Here is a 21361-nt window from a genome sequence, read left to right as displayed (position 1 = left end):
GGCGGGGTACACCCTGAACTGGTTGCCAGCCAATCGCAGGGCACATAGAAACAAACAACCATTCGCATTCACAGTCATGCCTACGGGCAATTTAGAGTCTCCAATTAATGCATGTTTTTTGGGATGTGGGCGGAAACCGGAGTGCCCGGAGAAAACCCACGCAGGCACGGGGAGAACATGCAAACTCCACACAGGCGGGCGGGGCCGGGGATTGAACCCGGGTCCTCAGAACTGTGAGGCTGACGCCCTAACCAGTCGGCCACCGTGCCGCTGACCACTGATATACTACGCTAAAAAACGCATACCGTGCCAAACCTTGTACGGACACTCTCACATCCTATATCAGTTTCTGTGAAGAGGTGTGTGTACCAACCAAGTCATTTCGCACATTCAATAACAACAAGCCGTGGTTCACTGCCAAACTTAAGCACCTTCGCCAAGCTAAGGAGGACGCATATCAAAGCGGGGACTTGGCCCTGTATAATCGAGCTAGAAACCAGCTGACGAAAGAAATTAACATTGCAAAGAGTAACTATGCAGGAAAGCTGGAAAAACAGTTTTGCGCTAACGACTCTAAATCAGTCTGGCATGCATTCCAATCGCTAACAAATTACAAACGACAATCCCCCCAAGCTGAGAACTATAGCACACTAGCCAACGACTTGAATACCTTCTACTGCAGATTTGAAAAGGACACTTTCACACCCCACACCCACCCAGCCGCACCACCGACCACTATCACACCACCGACTTCTGTGTTAACGATCCGTGAACAGCCTCAAAGTCTGCGCAGACCAGCTCACTCCAGTCTTCACTCAGATCTTCACTAGATCTCTGGAACTGTGCGAAGTACCATCCTGTTTCAAACGCTCCACCATCATTCCAGTCCCCAAGAAACCTGCAATCTCTGGTCTAAATGACTACAGGCCTGTGGCCTTGACATCTGTGGTCATGAAGTCCTTTGAATGTCTCATGCTGGACCACCTCAAGAGCGTCACAGGTCCCCTGCTGGACCCCCTGCAGTTTGCCTACCGAGCAAACAGTTCTGCGGATGATGCAGTCAACATGGGACTGCACTTCATCCTAGAACACCTCGACAGTGCAGGGACCTAAGTGAGGATCCTGTTCGTGGACTTCAGCTCAGCGTTCAACACCATCATCCCTGAACTCCTTTCATCCAAGCTTCTCCAGCTCAGCGTCTCACCTGCCATCTGCCAGTGGATTTACAGTTTCCTGACGGGCAGGACACAGCAGGTGAGGCTGGGGGAGGCCACCTCATCCACATGCAGCATCCACCCAAGGTTGTGTCCTCTCTACACGAATGACTCCACCTCAACGCACCCGGCTGTCAAACTCCTGAAGTTTGCAGATGACACCACTGTCATCGGCCTCATCAAAGACGGTTTCGAGTCTGCATATCGACAGGAAGTGGAGCGGCTGGAGCTGTGGTGCGGCCGACACAACCTGGAGCTGAACACGCTCAAGACTGTAGAGATGATCGTGGACTTCAGGAGGCCTCCTTCGCCACAGCTGCCCCTCACGCTGTCCAGCTGCCTTGTGTCAACTGTCGAGACCTTCAAGTTCCTGGGAATTACAGTTTCTCAGGACCTGAGGTGGGCGATCAACATCAACACTGTCCTCAAAAAGGCCCATCAGAGGATGTACTTCCTGCGGCTTCTGAGAAAGCACGGCCTGCCACGGGAGCTGCTGAGGCAGTTCTATACAGCGGTCATCGAATCAGTCCTGTGTTCTTCCATCACAGTCTGGTTTGGTGCTGCTACAAAAAAGGACAAACTCCGACTGCAACGGACAATCAAAACTGCTGAAAGGATTGTCGGTACCACCCTACCCACCCTTGAGGACTTGCACGCTGCCAGAACTAAGACAAGAGCGTGCAAAATCCTCTCGAACCCTCCACATCCCACATTTTTGGACATACTTGGCAAATAAAAATTATTCTAATTGTGATTCTGAACTGTCAATATACATTATAAAAAGCAATGGTGACAGCATACAGCCTTGAGGTGAACCTGTACATGCACGCTTGGTGCGTGACATCGATCCATTCACCCATACCTGCTGGACTCTATCAGTGAGAAAATTTAAAAGGAACAATAAAAGCTGATCAGGTAAATTAAAATAAGTGCAAGATGCTCAATTAAACTATGGGGCTGCATCTTATTAAAAGAAGAAAAATCTGCAAATAAAATCCATGCATAAGCCTTGGGTTTTTCAAGTTGATCCAAAACAAAAGGTTTAGGATCTTCCACACCTTTACCAGGTTGATAAGCAAACTGTAAAGGGTCTAATTTGCCATCTATAAGAGGGACCACCATATCTTTGATTACTTTTTCAAAGATCTTCATAACCAGGAATGTAAGCGCTACTGATCTAAAGTCACTCAGCTCCCTGGAGTTTTCGGATTTGAAAATTGGTATAAGAGTGGATGTTTTCCAAATTGTGGGTATTTGTCCACAACCCAAACACATTTGAAATAAATTTGTGAAAACGCCACAAAGCTGATCCGCACAGTGTCACAGTGTGTGCCCACAAATGGCATCAGGACCTTCGGATTTCCTTATATTGACCTGTTTGAGCCACAAGCCGATACAAGATTGTGACAGTGTAATGTCTTTCAAGGGTACATGTGTATTTTTTAAGTTAGCCACATCATCAAAAAAATAATCTTTTTCAAATCGAGAAAAAAATGAATCAAAAGTGTCTGGCAAGTCAATGTCGTCTACTCCTGTGATCTTAATTAGTTGCTTCCCCTCATTTATGTTTTGATTTATGGATGCCATCCATCATTTTGATTCCCTTCCATGCAGCATGGAAATTCCCACTGCTGTACTGCATCTGTATTTTTTTCTTTATACTTTAATTTAGCTTTCCTAATTTCATTTCTTACATCCCTAGCCATATTTTTTTTTTTCATAAGTATCTCCTACAAAATATGTATGCTTCTTTTTGTTGAGTACTGCTTTCAGTTCTTTTGCTACCCACGGCTTGTTATTTGGGTAAACAATCACCTTCTTCGTGGGGATGACTAAATTGACACAAAATGTGATATAGCCAGAAACAGTCTTAGTTCCTTGATATCTTGTGTTGAATCATAAAAACAACCCCAGTCTGTGCACTCCATACATGCGAGTAGATCTGAGATACTAGACTCAGACCAACATTTTACAATTTTCTCCACAGGCTGTATGTGCCTGAACACGGGTTTGTACCCAGACATGAGAAACACACTATTGTGATAGGACGCACCGAAGGAGGGTGCAGGCACAGATTTATACGCGCCACTCGTCGATCCATAACACAACTCAAGCATGGAATTATTTGGTGTCATGGCACAGGGCACATATTGTTCATAAGTTCTCACTGTCTTGTTTAAATTACATTGGTTGAAGTCTCCAAGGATGGATTTCGGGGCATCAGGACAGATTGAGTCGAGACGGTGCGTGACGTCACCAATCAGCTGCACCGCTGAGGAAGCACAAGCTCGCGGATGAATGTATACGACCGTGAAGAAAAGTTGCTGAAACTCTCGAGGTAAATAAAAGGGTCTAAGGGAGATAGTCAGCAGTTCGATGTCCGCACTACATATTGATTCCTGTACGATGACCGTGTTACAGTACCTATGATTCACATAGAAACACACGCCACCTCCGCGATGCTTGTTGTTGATCTCCGGCGACCTGTCAAGCCGGAATGGACTTCCAAACCCACTTAATGACAGCTCTTCATCTCGATCTAAATCACCTCGCCATGTTTCGGTGAAAGCGAGGAGGCAGGTTTGCGCTCCTTCTGTAGTAAATTTAGCCCAGGCCTCAAGCTCATCTAGCTTGTTGCGGATAGACTGCAAGTTGGAAAAAAGGACCGTAGACAGTGCGGGAAGCTTGAACGGTTGCTCAGGTCCCATATGTTTGAGCCTTTGCTGTATACCTCCACGTCTTCGTTTTGTCCTCTTAATAATTATCAGGAAAAGTTCACTTGGTATATTTGGCCTCGTGCCATACGATGATGGTTGCAGAGAAAGCAAAAACTCCCGACTGAAGGAAACTCTCACCGGGCCTGTTGCAAGGCTACTCCGGCTTTCCTGGGCATGTCATGGGTGTGTGTTATGGTTGTTGTCTTCCCCACCTGTGCCTCGTTTACCCTAATTACGCCATGCATTTAACCTCGTGTCTCATTCTTTCTGGTCGCCAGTTTGTTGTACCTTGTTGTTCCGTTCCAGCATTCCTTGTTTCCACATCACCGACTCATAGTAAGCCGAGACCCTGTTCTGATTATTGACCTTGCCTTTTTGCCTCATGTTTTTTGGATACTGTTGCCTTTGCGGATTGCCTGCCTGTGTACCGACCTCTGCCCGTTTATTAAACCTCTCTTTTTGAAACTGTCCATTTGAATTGGAGTCGTGCATTTTGGGCCCTGTCCTTTGTTCCGCTCATGACAGAACGAACTGGCCATAACATGGACCCAGCAGACTCAGACCCGGTGTGCAAAGCCCTTCAAGTGCAGGGTCAACGCATCTCGAAGCAGGATGAGCAGCTTGCTGTCCTCCACCTTCATCTAAAGGGACTGTCAGAGCATCAGGACACTATGACGAGACAGGTGGCCTCACAGTTGGAAGTTCTAATGAATATGGTTCAGAAGAAGGACCCAGCTGGCACAGCACCCGATGCCGCCACTGTGCCACCGTTTCCACGTGAATCAGTCACCATGCCACCACCTGCCACCTCCGCTAATGTCTGCCCACAACTCTCTCGAATGGAGAGGTTCTCTGGAGATTCTGGGAATATTAAGCCGCTCATCACTCAGTGCGAACTCCACTTTGAGCTGCAGGCAGCTGCCTTCCCCACCGAGCGGGCAAAGATCGCTTTTGTCATTTCCCACCTGACTGATCGTGCAAAGGCGTGGGCTACTGCTGAATGGAGCCGCAATTCTGCCGCGTGTCATTCCTGGGCATATTTTGTAAAGACGATGGAGGAAGTATTTCAGTATTCCACACCAGATCGTGAGGCAGCTCGCTCCCTTGTCACCTTACAACAAGGCAAACGCAGGGTGTCAGATTACGTGATTTAGTTTCGCATTCTAGCAGATGAGAGTCAGTGGAATAACAGGGCACTACTCGATGCATTATTTCAAGGACTATCCCCCGCCGTCAAAGATCACACATGGCAGTTTTATGGACAAGATCACTCACCGCACCCAAACACTTACATTAACATTTCCTGATTCTCACTCGGAACGCATTAGTTTTCATGTTTTTGATGCTACAAATTATGACCTGAGTTTAGGGAACCCTTGGTTGAAATTCCATAACCCCCACATTGACTGGTCCTCTGGGCATGTTGTGTCATGGGGCAACAATTGCACCCAGAAGTGTTTCAGGCTGCCATGTAATGTTCAGGGATATGTTTCAAATGATATTCCACAGACCCCATCTGGGGATCCTGACTTGTCTCAAGTGCCCACCTGTTACCATGACATTAAAGACGTTTTTTCCAAGTCCAAACCCAAATCCCTTCCACCCCACAGACCTTATGACTGTGTAGTTGACTTGCTGCCGGGAACCACCCCTCCACGGGTAGGGTTGTTCTCTCTTTCAGGGCCGGAACACAAGGCTATGAAGGAGTATGTGGAAGAATCACTGGCAACCGGGATCATTCGCCCATCTTCATCCCCTGCGGGAGCAGGATTTTTCTTTCTGGACAAAAAGGATAGGACCCTGCGACCCTGTATCGATTACCGGGGTCTCAACGAAATAACTGTAAAAAATAGGTACCCTCTTCCTCTCATCTCCACCGCCTTTGAGTTCCTGGAGGTAGCCAAGGTTTTCACCAAACTCGACTTAAGAAATGCATATCAACTAGTCAGGATAAGGGAGGGGGGTGAATGGAAAACAGCATTCAACACACCAACAGGACATTATGAGTATTTGGTAGTGCCTTTTGGGCTAATGCAGCCCTATGGGGGGCGCAAGTCAGTGCAAACTGTAGGCCGGTCCCAAGCCCGGATAAATGCAGAAGGTTGCGTCAGGAAAGGGCATCCGGCTTAAAACTTTTCCAAACAAATATAAGCGTTCATCCAAAGAATTCCATACCGGATCGGTCGTGGCCCGGGTTAACAACGTCTGCCACCGGCGCCGTCAACCTGCAGGGCGCCGTTTGAAATTCAGCTACTGTGGGTTGAAGTCAAAGAAGAAGAAGAGGTGGAAAGCGCATTCTTTGACAGAAAGAGAAGAGGAAAGCACAGAGCCTAGAACTGAATGTGGGGACTTTGAATGTTGGGACTATGACAGGAAAATCTCGGGAGTTGGTTGACATGATTATTAGGAGAAAGGTTGATATATTGTGTGTCCAGGAGACCAGGTGGAAAGGCAGTAAGGCTAGAAGTTTAGGAGCAGGGTTTAAATTATTTTACCATGGTGTAGATGGAAAGAGAAATGGAGTCGGGGTTATTTTAAAAGAAAAGTTGGCTAAGAATGTCTTGGAGGTGAAAAGAGTATCAGATCGAGTGATGAGGCTGAAATTTGAAATTCAGGGTGTTATGTGTAATGTGATTAATGGCGATGCCCCACAGGTAGGATGTGACCTAGAGGTGAAAGAGAAATTCTGGGAGGAGATAGACGAAGTAGTTCTGAGCATCCCAGACAGAGAGAGAGTCGTAATTGGTGCAGATTGTCATGGACACGATGGTGAAGGTAATAGGGGTGATGAAGAAGTGATGGGTAAGTACGACATCCAGGAAAGGAACTTGGAGGGACAGAAGGGGGTATACTTTGCAACAAGGATGCAAATGGCTGAAGTGAACACTTTTTTCCAGAAGAGGCACGAACATAGGGTGACCTACAAGAGCGGACGTAGAAGCACGCAGGTGGATTACATCTTGTGCAGACGATGTAATCTGAAGGAGGTTACCAACTGTAAGGTAGTGGTCGGGGAGAGTGTGGCTTGACAGCATAGGATGGTGGTGTGTAAGATGACTCTGGTGGTGGGGAGGAAGATTAGGAAGACAAAGGCAGAGAAGAGAACCATGGGTGGAAGCTGAGACAGGACGAGTGTTGTGCAGCTTTTCGGGAAGAGGTGAGACAGGCTCTCGGTGGACGGGAGGAGCTTCCAGAAGACTGGACCACTGCAGCCAAGGTGATCAGAGAGGCAGGCAGGAGAGTACTTGGTGTATATTCTGGCAGGAAAGGAGAGAAGGAGACTTGGTGGTGGAACCTCACAGTACAGGAAATCATACAAGGAAAAAGGTTAGCTCAGAAGAAGTGGGACACTGAGAGGACCGAGGAGAGGCGAAAGGAATACATTGAGATGCGACACAGGGCAAAGGTAGAGGTGGCAAAGGCCAAACAAGAGGCATATGGCAGGTTGGACACTAAATAAGGAGAAAATGATCTATACAGGCTGGCCAGACAGAGGGATAGAGATGGGAAGGATGTGCAGCAGGTTAGGGTGATTAACGATAGAGATGGAAATATGTTGACTGGTGCCAGCAGTGTGTTAGCTAGATGGAAAGAATACTTCGAGGAGTTGATGAATGAGGAATATGAGAGAGAAGGGAGAGTAGAAGAGGCAAGTGTGGTGGACCAGGAAGTGGCAATGATTAGTAAGGGGGAAGTTAGAAAGGCATTAAAGAGGATGGAAAATGGAAAGGCAGTTCGTCCTGATGATGTTCCTGTGGAGGTATGGAAGCATCTAGGAGAGGTGGCTGTGGAGATTTTGACCAGCTTGTTCAATAGAATTCTAGTGCGTGAGAAGGTGCCTGAGGAATGGAGGAAAAGTGTACTGGTGCCCATTTTTAAGAACAAAGGTGATGTGCAGAGCTGTGGCAACTATCGAGGAATAAAGTTGATGAGCCACACAATGAAGTTATGGGAAAGAGTAGTGGAGGTTAGACTCAGGACAGAAGTGAGTATTTGCGAGCAACAGTATGGTTTCATGTCTAGAAAGAGTACCACAGATGCATGATTTGCCTTGAGGATGTTGATGGAAAAGTACAGAGAAGGTCAGAAGGAGCTACATTGTGTCTTTGTAGATCTAGAGAAAGCCTTTGACAGAGTACCCAGAGAGGCACTGTGGTACTGGATGCGGAAGTCTGGAGTGGCAGAGAAGTATGTTAGAATAATACAGGACATGTACGAGGGCAGCAGAACAGCGGTGAGGTGTGCTGTAGGTGTGACAGACGAATTTAAGGTGGACGTGGGACTGCATCAGGGATCAGCCCTGAGTCCCTTCCTTTTTGCAGTGGTGATGCATAGGCTAACAGATGAGGTTAGACTGGAATCCATGATGTTTGAAGATGACATTGTGATCTGCAGTGAAAGCAGGGAGCAGCTGGAGGAACAGTTAGAAAGTTGGAGGCATGCACTGGAAAGAAGAGGAATGAAGATTAGCCGAAGTAAAACAGAATATATGTGCATGAAGGCGGCACGGTGGCTGACGGGTTAGATCGTCAGCCTCACAGTTCTGAGGACCCGGGTTCAATCCCCGGCCCTGCCTGTGTGGAGTTTGCATGTTCTCCCCGTGCCTGCGTGCGTTTTCTCCGGGCACTCCGGTTTCCTCCCACATCCCAAAAACATGCATTATTTGGAGACTCTAAATTGCCCGTAGGTGTGAATGTGAGTGCGGATGGTTGTTGTTTGTTTATATGTGCTCTGTGATTGGCTGGCAACCAGTTCAGGGTGTACCCCGCCTCCTGCCCGATGACAGCTGGGATAGGCTCCAGCACGCCCGCGACCCTAGTGAGGAGAAGCGGCTCAGAAAATAGATGGATGGATGTGCATGAATGAGAGGGGTGGTGGGGGAAGAGTGAGGCTCCAGGGAGAAGAGATAGCAAGGGTGGAGGACTTTAAATACTTGGGGTCAACCGTCCAGAGCAATGGTAAGTGTGGTCAGGAAGTGAAGAACCGGGTCCAAGCAGGTTGGAATGGGTGGAGGAAGGTGTCAGGTGTGTTATGTGACAGAAGAGTTTCTGCTAGGATGAAGGGCAAAGTTTATAAAACAGTGGTGAGACCAGCCATGATGTACGGATTAGAGACAGTGGCACTGAAGAGACAACAGGAAGCAGAGTTGGAGGTGGCGGAAATGAAGATGTTGAGGTTCGCTCTCGGAGTGACCAGGTTGGATAAAATTAGAAATGAGCTCATCAGAGGGACAGCTAAGGTTTGATGTTTTGGAGACAAAGTTAGAGAGAGCAGACTTTAATGGTTTGGACACGTCCAGAGGAGAAATAGTGAGTATATTGGTAGAACGATGATGAGGATGGAGCTGCCAGGCAAGAGAGCTAGAGGAAGACCAAAGAGAAGGTTGATGGATGTCGTGAGGGAAGACATGATGGCAGTTGATGTTCAAGAAGAGGATGCAGGAGATAGGCTTACATGGAAAAGGATGACGCGCTGTGGCGACCCCTAACAGGACAAGCCGAAAGGAAAAGAAGAAGAAAGAAGGTAATGCCTTTTGGACTAACGAACGCGGCAGCTGTTTTCCAAAACTTTGTCAATAATGTCATGCGTGAGATGTTGAATGTGTATGTTTTTGTACCTTGACCTTGAACCACTGGCCAACAGTCCAGTCCAGTCCTTCTTCTCCTTGGCCCAGTTGAGACGCTTCCTACGTTGGCTCAGGCTCAGATTTGGCTTGAACTGAGGAACCCGACAGCTGTAGCCCATCTCCCGGATGCGTCTGAATGTGGTGTTTTTTGAAGCTGTGACTCCCGCCTCATTCCACTCTTTCTGGACCTCTGCTAGATTCTTGAATCTTCTTTGTTTCATCATCCCCAGAAACCCACAGTCATCTCTTTTGCTCGTGCATGTTCTCCTGCCGCATTTGGTCCTTCCATTGATATGCTTGGACACAGCACTCTGTGAACAGCCAGCTTCCTTAGCTATGAACCTTTAAGGGTTATCCATCCTTTGGAGGGTATCAATGTTGGTCTTCTGGCAAGTTGTCAAGTCTGCAGTCTTCCCCATATTGAACCCAACTGAGACAATTGAACCAAACTGAAGCAATTTAATGACACCTGGGGAAACCTGTGCAGGTACTTTGAGTTTAGTAGATGATTGGTGATTGTAACAATTATCTGCTGCAAAATATGGGCTGATTTTTTTCACAGTATTGTATTTTTTTAAATTCCTGATTTCGTAGGTTTTATGAGCTGGAAGCCTATATTATGTAAAAATAAACAAATAAATATTTGAAATTGTTTAATTTGTGGGCCCTGAATCTATAATCTATGAAAGTTTCACTTTTTGAATGGAATTATGGAAATAAATAAACTTTTCCATGATATAAATTTTTTTTGTAAGGGTCTGTATTTTATGTATATATATATATATATATATATATATATATACACACACACACACACTCAATTTATTACTGTCAGTTGTTGTTCATTCAACGTTTAGTTATACATAGACTTTTTATGTTATGATCAGTTTCAATCCGTGGTTTGACTGAACAACGTTGCATGCCTTGACCTATCCCGCTCAATCCAGGCCATTACTTGACGCAAATTGATACAAATTTAGTGGTGACTTAACTTGCTTGATTTTTACTAAAGTAACTTGGGACTTGTATGAAACCTGAGGGGTTAAGACTTATGATTTACTCCGACCTCTGCTGAAATTTCCATTTAAAAATTTTTGTATCTGCTCCTAAATCAAACAGCAGATGGCAATAACTTTTGGAAAATGGTCGCAAAAACCTGCATTTCAGAAACATGAATTAGCATTTGATTGATGAAAACAGTGGACTCACAGTTGACGGTGATGTCTATAGTTTGGGTATCTGTGTCGATGTCGTTGACAGCTGTGCATTCGTACGTTCCTGCTCTGTGTCTGGTGATAGAAGGGATTTCCAGGTACTCATCATCTGTTGCAAGGTCCCCTACACACCAGGTGTGTGAGAGAAGAGATGGTTGCTTAAAAGTGTGACAAGAAAACAGTTTTACACCAAATGTCATTTTTGGGTTCTATGCTCCTGTCCCGTGAGAAATAACAGCTGCAATAAAGCTCGGGATGACAGCTCGCTCACAACAATAAGACATTAGGTTTAAATTCAGTAGTAAGATAGTCACCTATTTTATTTGAGATTTTTAAATATCGCGGCACAGTGGACGACTGGTTAGAGCGTCTGCCTCACAGTTCTGAGCGTCTGCCTCACAGTTCTGAGTTCAATCCCCGGCCCTGCCGGTGTGGAGTTTGCATGTTCTCCCCGTGCCTGGGCACGGGGAGAACGTGTCTCCAGGCACTGCGGTTTCCTCCCACATCCCAAAAACATGCGTGGTAGGTTAATTGAAGACTCTTAATTGCCCTTAGGTGTGAGTGCGAATGGTTGTTTGTTTATATGTGCCCTGCGATTGGCTGGCAACCAGTTATCCCACCTCGTGCCCGATGATAGCTGGGATAGGCTCCAGCGCTCCCGCGACCGTTGTGAGGATAAGCGGCTCAGATAATGGATGGATGGATTTTTAAAAATCACATTTTATCATATCAGTTACTGAAATGTGACAGACAAATCACTGCTCCATGTAAATAAAAAGAAATAAATTATTTCGACCTACTGCCAATATACTGGTAGTTGACAATAAGAAAATGGGTCCACTTGGGTTCATGTATATGTACAGAAATAAGGCAACTTTCAAGAGTTAGCCCAATTCCTTCATTTTTGTTTCGTATAATATGATTTGAGACAAAAGATCAACATTTCAGCCATTATTTCCTAAATTATAGCCTTATCCATCCATCATCCATCCATCCATCCATCCACCCACCCTTATTAGGATAGGTAGACGGGGCAGTAGCTTTAGCAGCGAAGCCCAGACTTTCAGTCTCACCCAGCTACTTTGTCTAGCTCTTCTAGGGGGATCCCGAGGCGTTCCTAGATCCAGTTGGGAGACATAGTCTCTTCAGCATGTCCTGGTCCTCCACAGGGCCTTCTCCCGGTGGGACATGCCTGAAACACCTCACCAGGGAGTCGTCAAGGAGGAATTCTAACCAAATTCCCGAGCCACCTCATCTTTGCTCATCTCAATGTGGAGGAGCAGCATCTCTACTCTGATCCCCTCCCGGATGACCAAGCTTCTTACTATATCGCCGAGGGAGAGACTGGACACCTTGCAGAGGAAACTCATTTTGGCCACTTTTTTCAGTGATCTTGTTCTTTCGGCCACGACCGATAGCTTGTGACCATAGGCGTGGGTGGAAACATAGATCGACCGGTAAATCGAGAGCTTTGCCTTTTGGGTCAGCTTCTTCTTTACGATGACAGACTGATACAGCCTCCGCATCACTGCAGACGTTGCACCAGCCTGCCTGTCGATCTCCCCCTTAATCCTTCCTGACACACAATCACACCTATTGTATGTGCAGTATGGAATCTCCAATTAATCTAACAGCCATGTTTTGGACTGAGGAACAGGTACTCAGAGAAAACTCACACAAGGATGAAGAGAACATGCAAACTCCACACAAAATGAGATTCGAACCAACAATCTTCTTTCTGTGACGCAAACATGTTAACTACATGCAATATCATGCTGTCTGTGTGGTGTTAAGTTCCACATTCTTGAAAATACAGGGAGGGTAAACGGAAGAAAAAGAGCTGATATAAATTAACATTAACACAAGAAATTTTGACTCTTTTTGTTACTGAAAATCGGAATGAATGCATTGAGAAAGTATAATAAAATGATTTTGTCTGGACATGTTCTTTATAACTAAGCATAATGGCTTATGCTCCACATTATGCAGAGCTCTCTGCATTAATCCTGCTATTTACATCCTTTCAGCTATGCAAATTAATTAGTCAAATTAGAACAGGCACTCTTGATTTTCCAATAGAAAATTATGTTGTAATGATAATCCGGAAGAAGGTAATGATCGGTACCAAATGAACTGGGAATACCTCTCATGGTCAAACAAGGTCAAAAATTGTGATAAACACACAAGGGTGTGTGGGAAAGCAGATGCTCAAAGGGAAGAAAGGTGAATGAAATTTACAACAGAAGAAGGGGAAAACAAGAATGGCAACAAGATAACAGCAGAAAACATTCAAATCTATGCAATTTACCTGAAGATGAGATGAGTTTCCAGCTAACAGAAGGCTCTGGTTTACCATTGGCTTGGCACAGCACGGTGACATTGGCACCTTCATTAACCACAATGTCTCTTGACAGATTGATGATTTTTGGTGGTACTGTGAGAAAAAAAAAATACATTTTTCAGGTTTAAATGTTTAAACTGGCAAATATGGGACTTGAGACGTACAATGCAGAGATGAATTTTCTACTGCACAAATGTGAATTAATGTTAGTTATCCCTATGTGTGTGCTTGTAAAAATATAAAAGTAGATAACAGGCTGATTTTTTCATTCATTTTTAAAAATGATCTGTTACCTTTCCTTTTGAACAGGCAATAAAGCCTCCTGCTTCTTTGAGTCACCAAATCTGTTCCGGTAAACAATCTATTTGATTGGCTCATGATGATGTGATCACAAGAACTATCATAATACTAACCCACATTTAAATGGTTTCAAACCTTACATTCTGCTGTAATACATTTTTATTCAAAAAATAGAATTAGTCTATCCACTCTTCAGAAAAGTAAACAGGAGGGAGGCCTAAATGCTTCCAACTTTAAACACTATTATTTATCTAACCAATTACAACACCTCATCAAATAGTTGGACCACAATGAGGAGTATGATTCTTGGCTAGAATTGGAACAAATAGACTGCAACAACATTAAACTCCCAAAACTCCCATTTATTTCCATAGGTCTTAAATGCCATAAATGCTTCAAGAACCCAATAATCACATCCACCTTAACGGCTTGGTGGCAAAATTTAGAATCTACAGGATCTCATTTAGCTCCCAGTATGCTCTCCCCAATCTATCATAATCCAGATTTTGAAATTAATAATGGACCAACATGGAATTGACCACCTACAACAACTATTTAACAATATATATTTATTTTTTTCCGGACATGTGATGAACTGTTCCAAGAATTTAAAATAACAGGCGGAAACTTTCTTCAATACAATAAATTAAAAGCAGCAATAATAAAAAAAAGAATACCAACACTCCAGAGCACCCTCGAACTGCCGGAGTTTGTCAAGCAAATGGTGAAGCTTCTCCCGCAAAGTAAAAGAAATCTCTCAAAAGTTATAAATTAAATAAAATTAATTTCATGCACTAAATCAATGCACTTACCAATCACCAAATGGGAAGATGTTTCCATGTCCGCTGACCATAGCTACAGATATGTAATAGTATGTTTAGAATGACAAAAAACACAAATCTACAGTTTATACAATATAAAGTTCTTCATAATTCTCTAAGGTTCTCTAATAATAAGAGGCACGGTCCATCTCCCTTTGTGGTCGCCGGGGCCACTCACTCTCTCTCTCCTGTGCATAAAAGGCCGAAGCCCCTTTGTTCGAGGCTCGCATCGTTTCTCAACTTGCCGAAGGAACTGGCGTATAGCCAGGGAACCCCACCTCCCACCACAAGGCGGAAGAGACACACTCAACGGAACGCGGTGGACAGAAGCACACCGCCGTGCCCCGAAATCATGCTTCGGTGTGTGTGGGGTAGCTTTGCGGGGAACAGATCAGTTCAGAAGGAAGTGCGACACAGGTTTTCTCTGAGACGTGACGAACACCGTCACCAAAGCACCACCTGACCCTTGTTTTTCTCCGTTTTTGCCTTCCTTTATTCCTTCCTTCCTTTTTCACCTTTTACACCTTTTACACCTCTTCTTTGACACGGCCCAGCCACCTGGGAGACCGACCACCCTGTATAAATCCTGTTCTACGCAAGATAAGTGCAGCGTGCTGTTCCTAGGTACAAATTGGTGCGTATTTGGGTTAGAATAACGGTAATAGGAATTTCCAGCTTCCGCATAAACACTTGCACACTCTCACTTCCCAACTACATACCCAGTTCAACCTGCTTTACGAATGTTTACCTGTACCTTGTTTTTTTTTTTGTCTGCATTGTTTCCCCGTAGTTTTTCCCTTTTACAACCCCAATTCCAATCATGTTGGGACATTGTGTTAAACATAAATAAAAACAGAATACAATGATTTGCAAATCATGTTCAACCTATATTTAATTGAATACACAACAGAGACAAGATATTTAATGTTCAAACTGATAAACTTTATTGTTTTTAGCAAATAATCATTAACTTAGAATTTTATGGCTGCAATACGTTCCAAAAAGCTGGGATAGGTGGCAAAAAGACTGAGAAAGCTGAGCTCATCAAAATCCTGTTTGGAACATCCCACAGGTGGAACAGGTGGGTGCCCTGATTGGGTATAAAAGGAGCTTCCCTGAATTGTTCAGTCATTCACAAGCAAAGATGGGCGAGGTTCACCTCTTTGTGAACAAGTGTGTGAGAAAATAGTCTAACAGTTTAAGGACAATGTTCCTCAACATACAATTGCAAGGAATTTAGGAATTTCATCATCTACGGTCCATAATATCATCAAAAGGTTCAGAGAATCTGGAGAAATCACTGCATGTAAGCGGAAAGGCCGAAAACCAACATTGAATGCCCGTGACCTTTGATCTAACCAGGCGGCACTGCATCAAAAACCAACATCAATGTGTGAAAGGATATCACCACATTGGCTCAGGAACACTTCAGAAAACCAAAGTCAGTAAATACACTTCGGCATTACATCCGTAAGTGCAACTTGATACACTACTATGCAAAGCAAAAGCCATTTATCAACAACACCGAGAAACGCCTCCAGCTTCTCTGGGCCCGAGCTCATCTAAGCTGGACTGATGCAAAGTGGAAAAGTGTTCTGTGGTCCACATTTCAAATTGTTTTTGGAAATTGTGGAAGTTGTGTCCTCCGGCCCAACGAGGAAAAGAACCAGCCGGACTGTTACACAAAGTTAGTGCCAATGGCATGGGTAACTTACACATCTGTGAAGGCACCATTAATGCTGAAAGGTGCATACAGGTTTTGGAGAAACATATGCTGCCATCCAAGCAACGTCTTTTTCATGGACGCTCCTGCTTATTTCAGCAAAAAAATTACAAACCACATTCTGCACGTGTTACAGCAGCGTGGCTTCGTACTAAAAGAGTGCGGGTACGAGACTGGCCTGCCTGCAGTTTAGACCTGTCTCCCATTGAAAATGTGTGGCGCATTATGAAGTGTAAAATACGACAACGGAGACCCAGGACTATTGAACAGCTGAAGCTGTACATCAAGTAAGAATGGGAAATAATTCCACCTACAAAGTTTCAACAAATTAGTGTCCTCCGTTGCCAAACGTTTCTTGAATGTTGTTAAAAGAAAAGGTGATGTAACACAGTGGTAAACATGACCCTCAAAGTTAATGATTATTTGCTAAAAACAATAAAGTTGATCAGTTTGAACATTAAATAGCTTGTCTTTGTACTGTATCTAATTAAATATAGGTTGAACATGATTTAACACGACATACCAACTTCATTGGAATTGGTGTTGTAGATTTAAATAAATTGTACATAAAATCCCAGTACAGTTCCGGAATGCAGCTTTGGTGGTCGCTGAAGCAAAAACTCGGGCATGAGAGGAGTTCGGTGAGGCCATGGAGAAAGACTTCCGGACGGCTTCGAGGAAATTCTGGTCCACCATTCGGCGTCTCAGGAGGGGGAAGCAGTGCACCATCAACACTGTGTATACTGGGGATGAGGCGCTGCTGACCTCGACTCGGGACGTTGTGAGCCGGTGGGGAGAATACTTCGAAGACCTCATCAATTCCACCAACACGCCTTTCCATGAGGGAGCAGTCTCTGGGTTCTCTGAGGCGGGCACTCCTATTTCTGGGGTTGAGGGCACCGAGGTGGTTAAAATGCTCCTCGGTGGAAAGGCCCCAGGGGTGGATGAGATTCGCCCGGAGTTCCTCAAGGCTCTGGATGTTGTATGGCTGTCCTGGTTGACACGCCTCTGCAACAGCGTGGACATCGGGGACAGTGCCTCTGGATTGGCAGACTGGGGTGGTGGTCCCCCTTTTGACCGGAGGGTGTGTTCCAACTACAGGGGGATCACACTCCTCAGCCTCCCTGGTAAGGTCTATTCAGGGGTGCTGGAGAGGAGGGTCCGTCGGGAAGTTGGATCTCAGATTCAGGAGGAGCAGTGTGGTTTTCGTCCTGGCCGTGGAACAGTGGACCAGCTCTACACCCTTGGCAGGGTCCTCGAGGGTGCATGGGAGTTCGCCCAACCAGTCTACATGTGTTATGTGGACTTGGAGAAGGCATTTGACCGTGTCCCTCGGGGGGTCCTGTGGGGGGTGCTTCGGGAGTATGGGGTACCGAACCTCCTGATACGGGCTATTCGGTCCATGTACGACCGGAGTCAGAATTTGGTCCGCATATCCGGCAGTAAGTCGGACTCGTTTCCGGTGAGGGTTGGACTCCGCCAAGGCTGCCCTTTGTCACCTGTTCTGTTCATAACTTTTATGGACGTAATTTCTAGGCGCAGCCGAGGCGTAGATGGGGTCCGGTTTGGTGGTCTCAGTATTGCATCTCTGCTTTTTGCAGATGATGTGATTCTGTTGGCTTCATCAAGCCGTGACCTCCAACTCTCACTGGAGCTGTTCGCAGCCGAGTGTGAAGCAGCTGGGATGAGAATCAGCACCTCCAAATCTGAGACCATGGTCCTCAGTCGGAAAAGGGTGGCGTGCCCTCTCCATGTCGGGGATGAGATCCTGCCACAAGTGGAGGAGTTCAAGTATCTTGGGGTCTTGTTCACGGTTTGTCATCCTAGATCGACCGGTAAAAAAAAAAAGGGTGTCCGGGCTCTCCCTTTGAGATAGGGTGAGAAGCTCGGTCATCCGGGAGGATCTCAGAGTGGAGCCGCTGCTCCTTCGAATCAAGAGGAGCCAGATGAGGTGGCTGGGCCATCTGATTCGGATGCCTCACAGACGCCTCCCTGGTGAGGTGTTCCGGGCATGTCCCACCAGGAGGAGACCCCAGGGACGACCCAGGACACGCTGGAGAGACTACATCCTTCGGCTGGCGTGGGAAGGCCTCGGGATCCCCCTGGAAGAGATGGATGAAGTGGCTGGGGAGAGGGACGTCTGGCCGTCCCTGCTAAAGCTACTGCCCCCGTGACCCGACCTCGGATAAGCGGTAGAAAATGTATGGATAGATGGATGCAATTCCAGTACCTGTATCGTTTGTGTGTTTGGGTGCAACAAGAGACCTCTGGAATCGAGGACTCATATTTCATTCCTGTAGCAACCTTCAGGTATTGAGACAGGTTTTTTTTTTGTCACTTCTTCCTAAAGTTTTACACATCTAAATCGACACGTGGTTCCCCTTTTCGAGACAAAAATAGTTTGATTATCACTTTGAACGTAAAATCAAAGCTAAACGCAGGGGTCCGTCTTATTTTTTTTCTCCTAAATGAATCACGTTTTATCCAAAACCAATCTACGCTACAAGCTGATCGATATCAATATGTGCAATTCAACCATGTGAAATCCATACTATCTAACTTTACTTATGGGGCTCCCAAAGGGTCTGTATTCGGCCCCAAATTATTGATATATATAAAACCCTGAAGCCTAATTTGCTCCCAGTGGGCCTTGCAGTGCCTTGCATGGCAGCAATCACACATTGGTGTATATATATATAAATTAGATCTGCAATGTCTCTAAAATATTCAAATATGTTTTATTTGCTGATGATACAACTCAACTGCTAAGGCAAAAACCTGCAACAGGTCCAGTTGTGGAAAATTAACTAAAAACATCGAAAACTGATTTGATATACTGTGAATGCATTACTCCTAAACTTAACAAAGTTCATAATTTTTGGCACTAAACAAACAAAAATCTGAGTAAAATCACATTACATTCCATTGAGATAGAAAGAGTATATGATAATAAATTTCTTGAAGTTATCATTGATGCCGAGCTTTGCTGGAAGCCACATTAAGATAATGTGAGAAAAAAAAGCTATACAGTGTCAAATCAAGGATGTTCTGAATATGAAATCATTATATATACAATTTGCTCCTCACACTTACTTCCATACATATATTTTTAAGTTCAGGCAAAGAGCAAAAACAATCAATTGCGCTAAATATTGAGGATACACAATAACTTTTTTTTCCCACCGATACCGATAACTTGCTGCTTCTCCAAACTGATACCGATAACCGATATAATTTCTTCATGGTTTACGTCAGGGATCTTCAACAATTTTCAGGCCAAGTACCCCCAAACAGATAGAAACCTGGACCCCGTACTTATGTATATAAGTGTGTTTTATATTAAACTGTTTTTTTTCCATCCATCCATTTTCAACACCGCTTATCCTGGTTAGGGTCGCGGGGCGCTGGAGCCTATCCCAGCTGACTTGAAAAGGCGGATTACACCCTGAACTGGCTGGCATGGCACATACTGACACGGACAACAATTCACACTCACATTCACACCGTCACTGAGTGGTAACTGAGCCCACGCTGCCTGCACCAAAGTCAGGCGAGTGTACCACTCCAACATCAGTGACTTAAACTGTTTTTATTTGTATCAATTTTCACAATACACAAGTACAATGAGATTGAGATGAGATACCATATATACTTGTTGGATTTATCTTACCCAACATTATAATAAATAGACACAAAAGGAATGAAGACGCTGGTCTCTTTTTCTCATGAGGAGGGCGCATGGGAGATTGTTCAGATTACAGCCTCTCAACATGCTCTAAACAATCTCTCCCGTCGCTTCTGCATTTATTTGAAAATAGGGAGGTTTCTAAGTTTACAAGACACAACACACTAAGGGGAGGGTTTCAAGGTGAAAACATGGCACCAACACCTGCCACGTCCCGGCCACGTCCTTCTCTCTGATGATTCCTGCTGAGTCATCTTCTTGAAGGCGAGACATCTTTCTTTCTAAACATTGTCCATAATACTCATGCAAGCTAAGCAAATAAATGATAACTTCTACAATATATCCAACAATACTGTAAATGTACGTTGTTATTGTGCAATCAATACTGAGATTGTCAAATAATACACAGGTTCCAATAATCTCATCTATATATATTTTTCGTTTTAAACAATAAAGAACGGGTAGTAATTCATGTTAATGTGTATACTTAGGTGTACTTGAAAATTGTGGCTCGGCAAAGAGTGCCGGGGATGGGGGTGGTGGTGTTGGTGCAGAGCGAAACTGCTCGACGCGTATCATTATTGAATGTGCACTCGCGCTGGCCTTGCTGAACGAGGAGGGCTGTTGTATGTTTTGATATTAGTTCTAGTTTTAGATAATCTAATTGATTAATTGTCCAGTCAGCAAACGTTGAAGAGGAATATGGATAGGAGCAGCGCTCTGTAGGTGTTACCTTTTAGCTTAGTTGTTAGTCTGCCCAGACAACCGCATTTCCGCGCCCGATTAAGCTGGCTCCACTTGCTGCTGTGTACACTGCTACATGAGTCCACTGTTTTTGTAGGCCGCTTGGTCTTCCCGAGTTCTGTGCTCTGAGGGTACTAAACGCTCGCCGGTTTTGCAGTTACGAAGTCAAAGTCACTGGGTGATCACAATTTCAGCAAGTGCTGGCAATCATATGTTAATTTACTTTGGATATTGACTGTTTTTGATGTTGTAGGCAAAGACGTTTGGTCAAAATATCCATGACTGCCCCAAGCCAATGCAACAGCAGCTGCAGGCGACCAGTGTGCCACTGAATGAGACGGTTCGTTATCAGTCCAATTTTTTCGACATCTGACCTATCAGTGTGACGTCATTTTTTCCAATATTGGTCAGATAATTATCGTTCTCAATTGTTATCGTGCATCCCTACAAAAAGCATATAACCATCAAATGAATTATTAAACAGTTAAAATACAGTGGTGCCTTGAGGTACGAGTTGAATTCATTCTGTGACCATGCTGTTATCACACAACATATTTCTCCATTAAAATGAATGGTAAAGTAATGAATCTGTTCCAAATAGCCCCCCCACCGCAAAAAGCCCCACAATTTATTTAAACGTTTAAAAAAAAACAAGTAGCAATATTGTTAGATATATTTTAGTAGTTATCATTTATTTGCTTAGCTTGCATTAGTATTTTGCATTAGTAGCTTGCATTAGTATTTTGCATTAGTAGCTTGCATTAGTATTATGGACAATATTTAGATAGAAAGATGTCTCGCCTTCAAGAAGATGACTCAGCAACATTTGATGGAAGGGCGCCTTGACCAAGGACGTGATCGGATGTGGTCGGGGACGGGACAGGTGTCGTCTGGTCCTATGTTTTGTGTTGTGTCTTAATGCTTAGAACATTATGTCTTGTAGAACCCTCCTATTTTCAAATAAATGTAGGAGCGA

General features: G+C 44.7%; 1 protein-coding gene across 5 annotated transcripts in view; it reads right to left on the bottom strand.

Moving 5' to 3' along the window:
* ntm (neurotrimin) overlaps positions 1-21361 on the bottom strand; it is a 164494-nt gene that overhangs the window by 13724 nt on the left and 129409 nt on the right. For all 5 annotated transcript variants that reach the window (XR_009770198.1, XR_009770199.1, XR_009770197.1 and 2 more), the window contains 2 exons: positions 13080-13205; positions 10767-10895 (listed from right to left, as the gene is read on the bottom strand). Coding sequence is in view for 2 of the 5 variants with exons in the window: in XM_061702517.1 (XP_061558501.1) it covers positions 10767-10895; positions 13080-13205 (255 nt within the window). In the remaining 3 variants the exon portion in view is untranslated. The remainder of the gene's footprint in view (positions 1-10766; positions 10896-13079; positions 13206-21361) is intronic.

The sequence above is a fragment of the Phycodurus eques genome, chromosome 17 (assembly GCF_024500275.1).
Source record: "Phycodurus eques isolate BA_2022a chromosome 17, UOR_Pequ_1.1, whole genome shotgun sequence".
Lineage (NCBI taxonomy): Eukaryota > Metazoa > Chordata > Actinopteri > Syngnathiformes > Syngnathidae > Phycodurus > Phycodurus eques.
The sequence above is the reverse complement of the archived record's forward strand: the minus strand, read 5'-3'. Positions and strand labels throughout refer to the sequence as shown.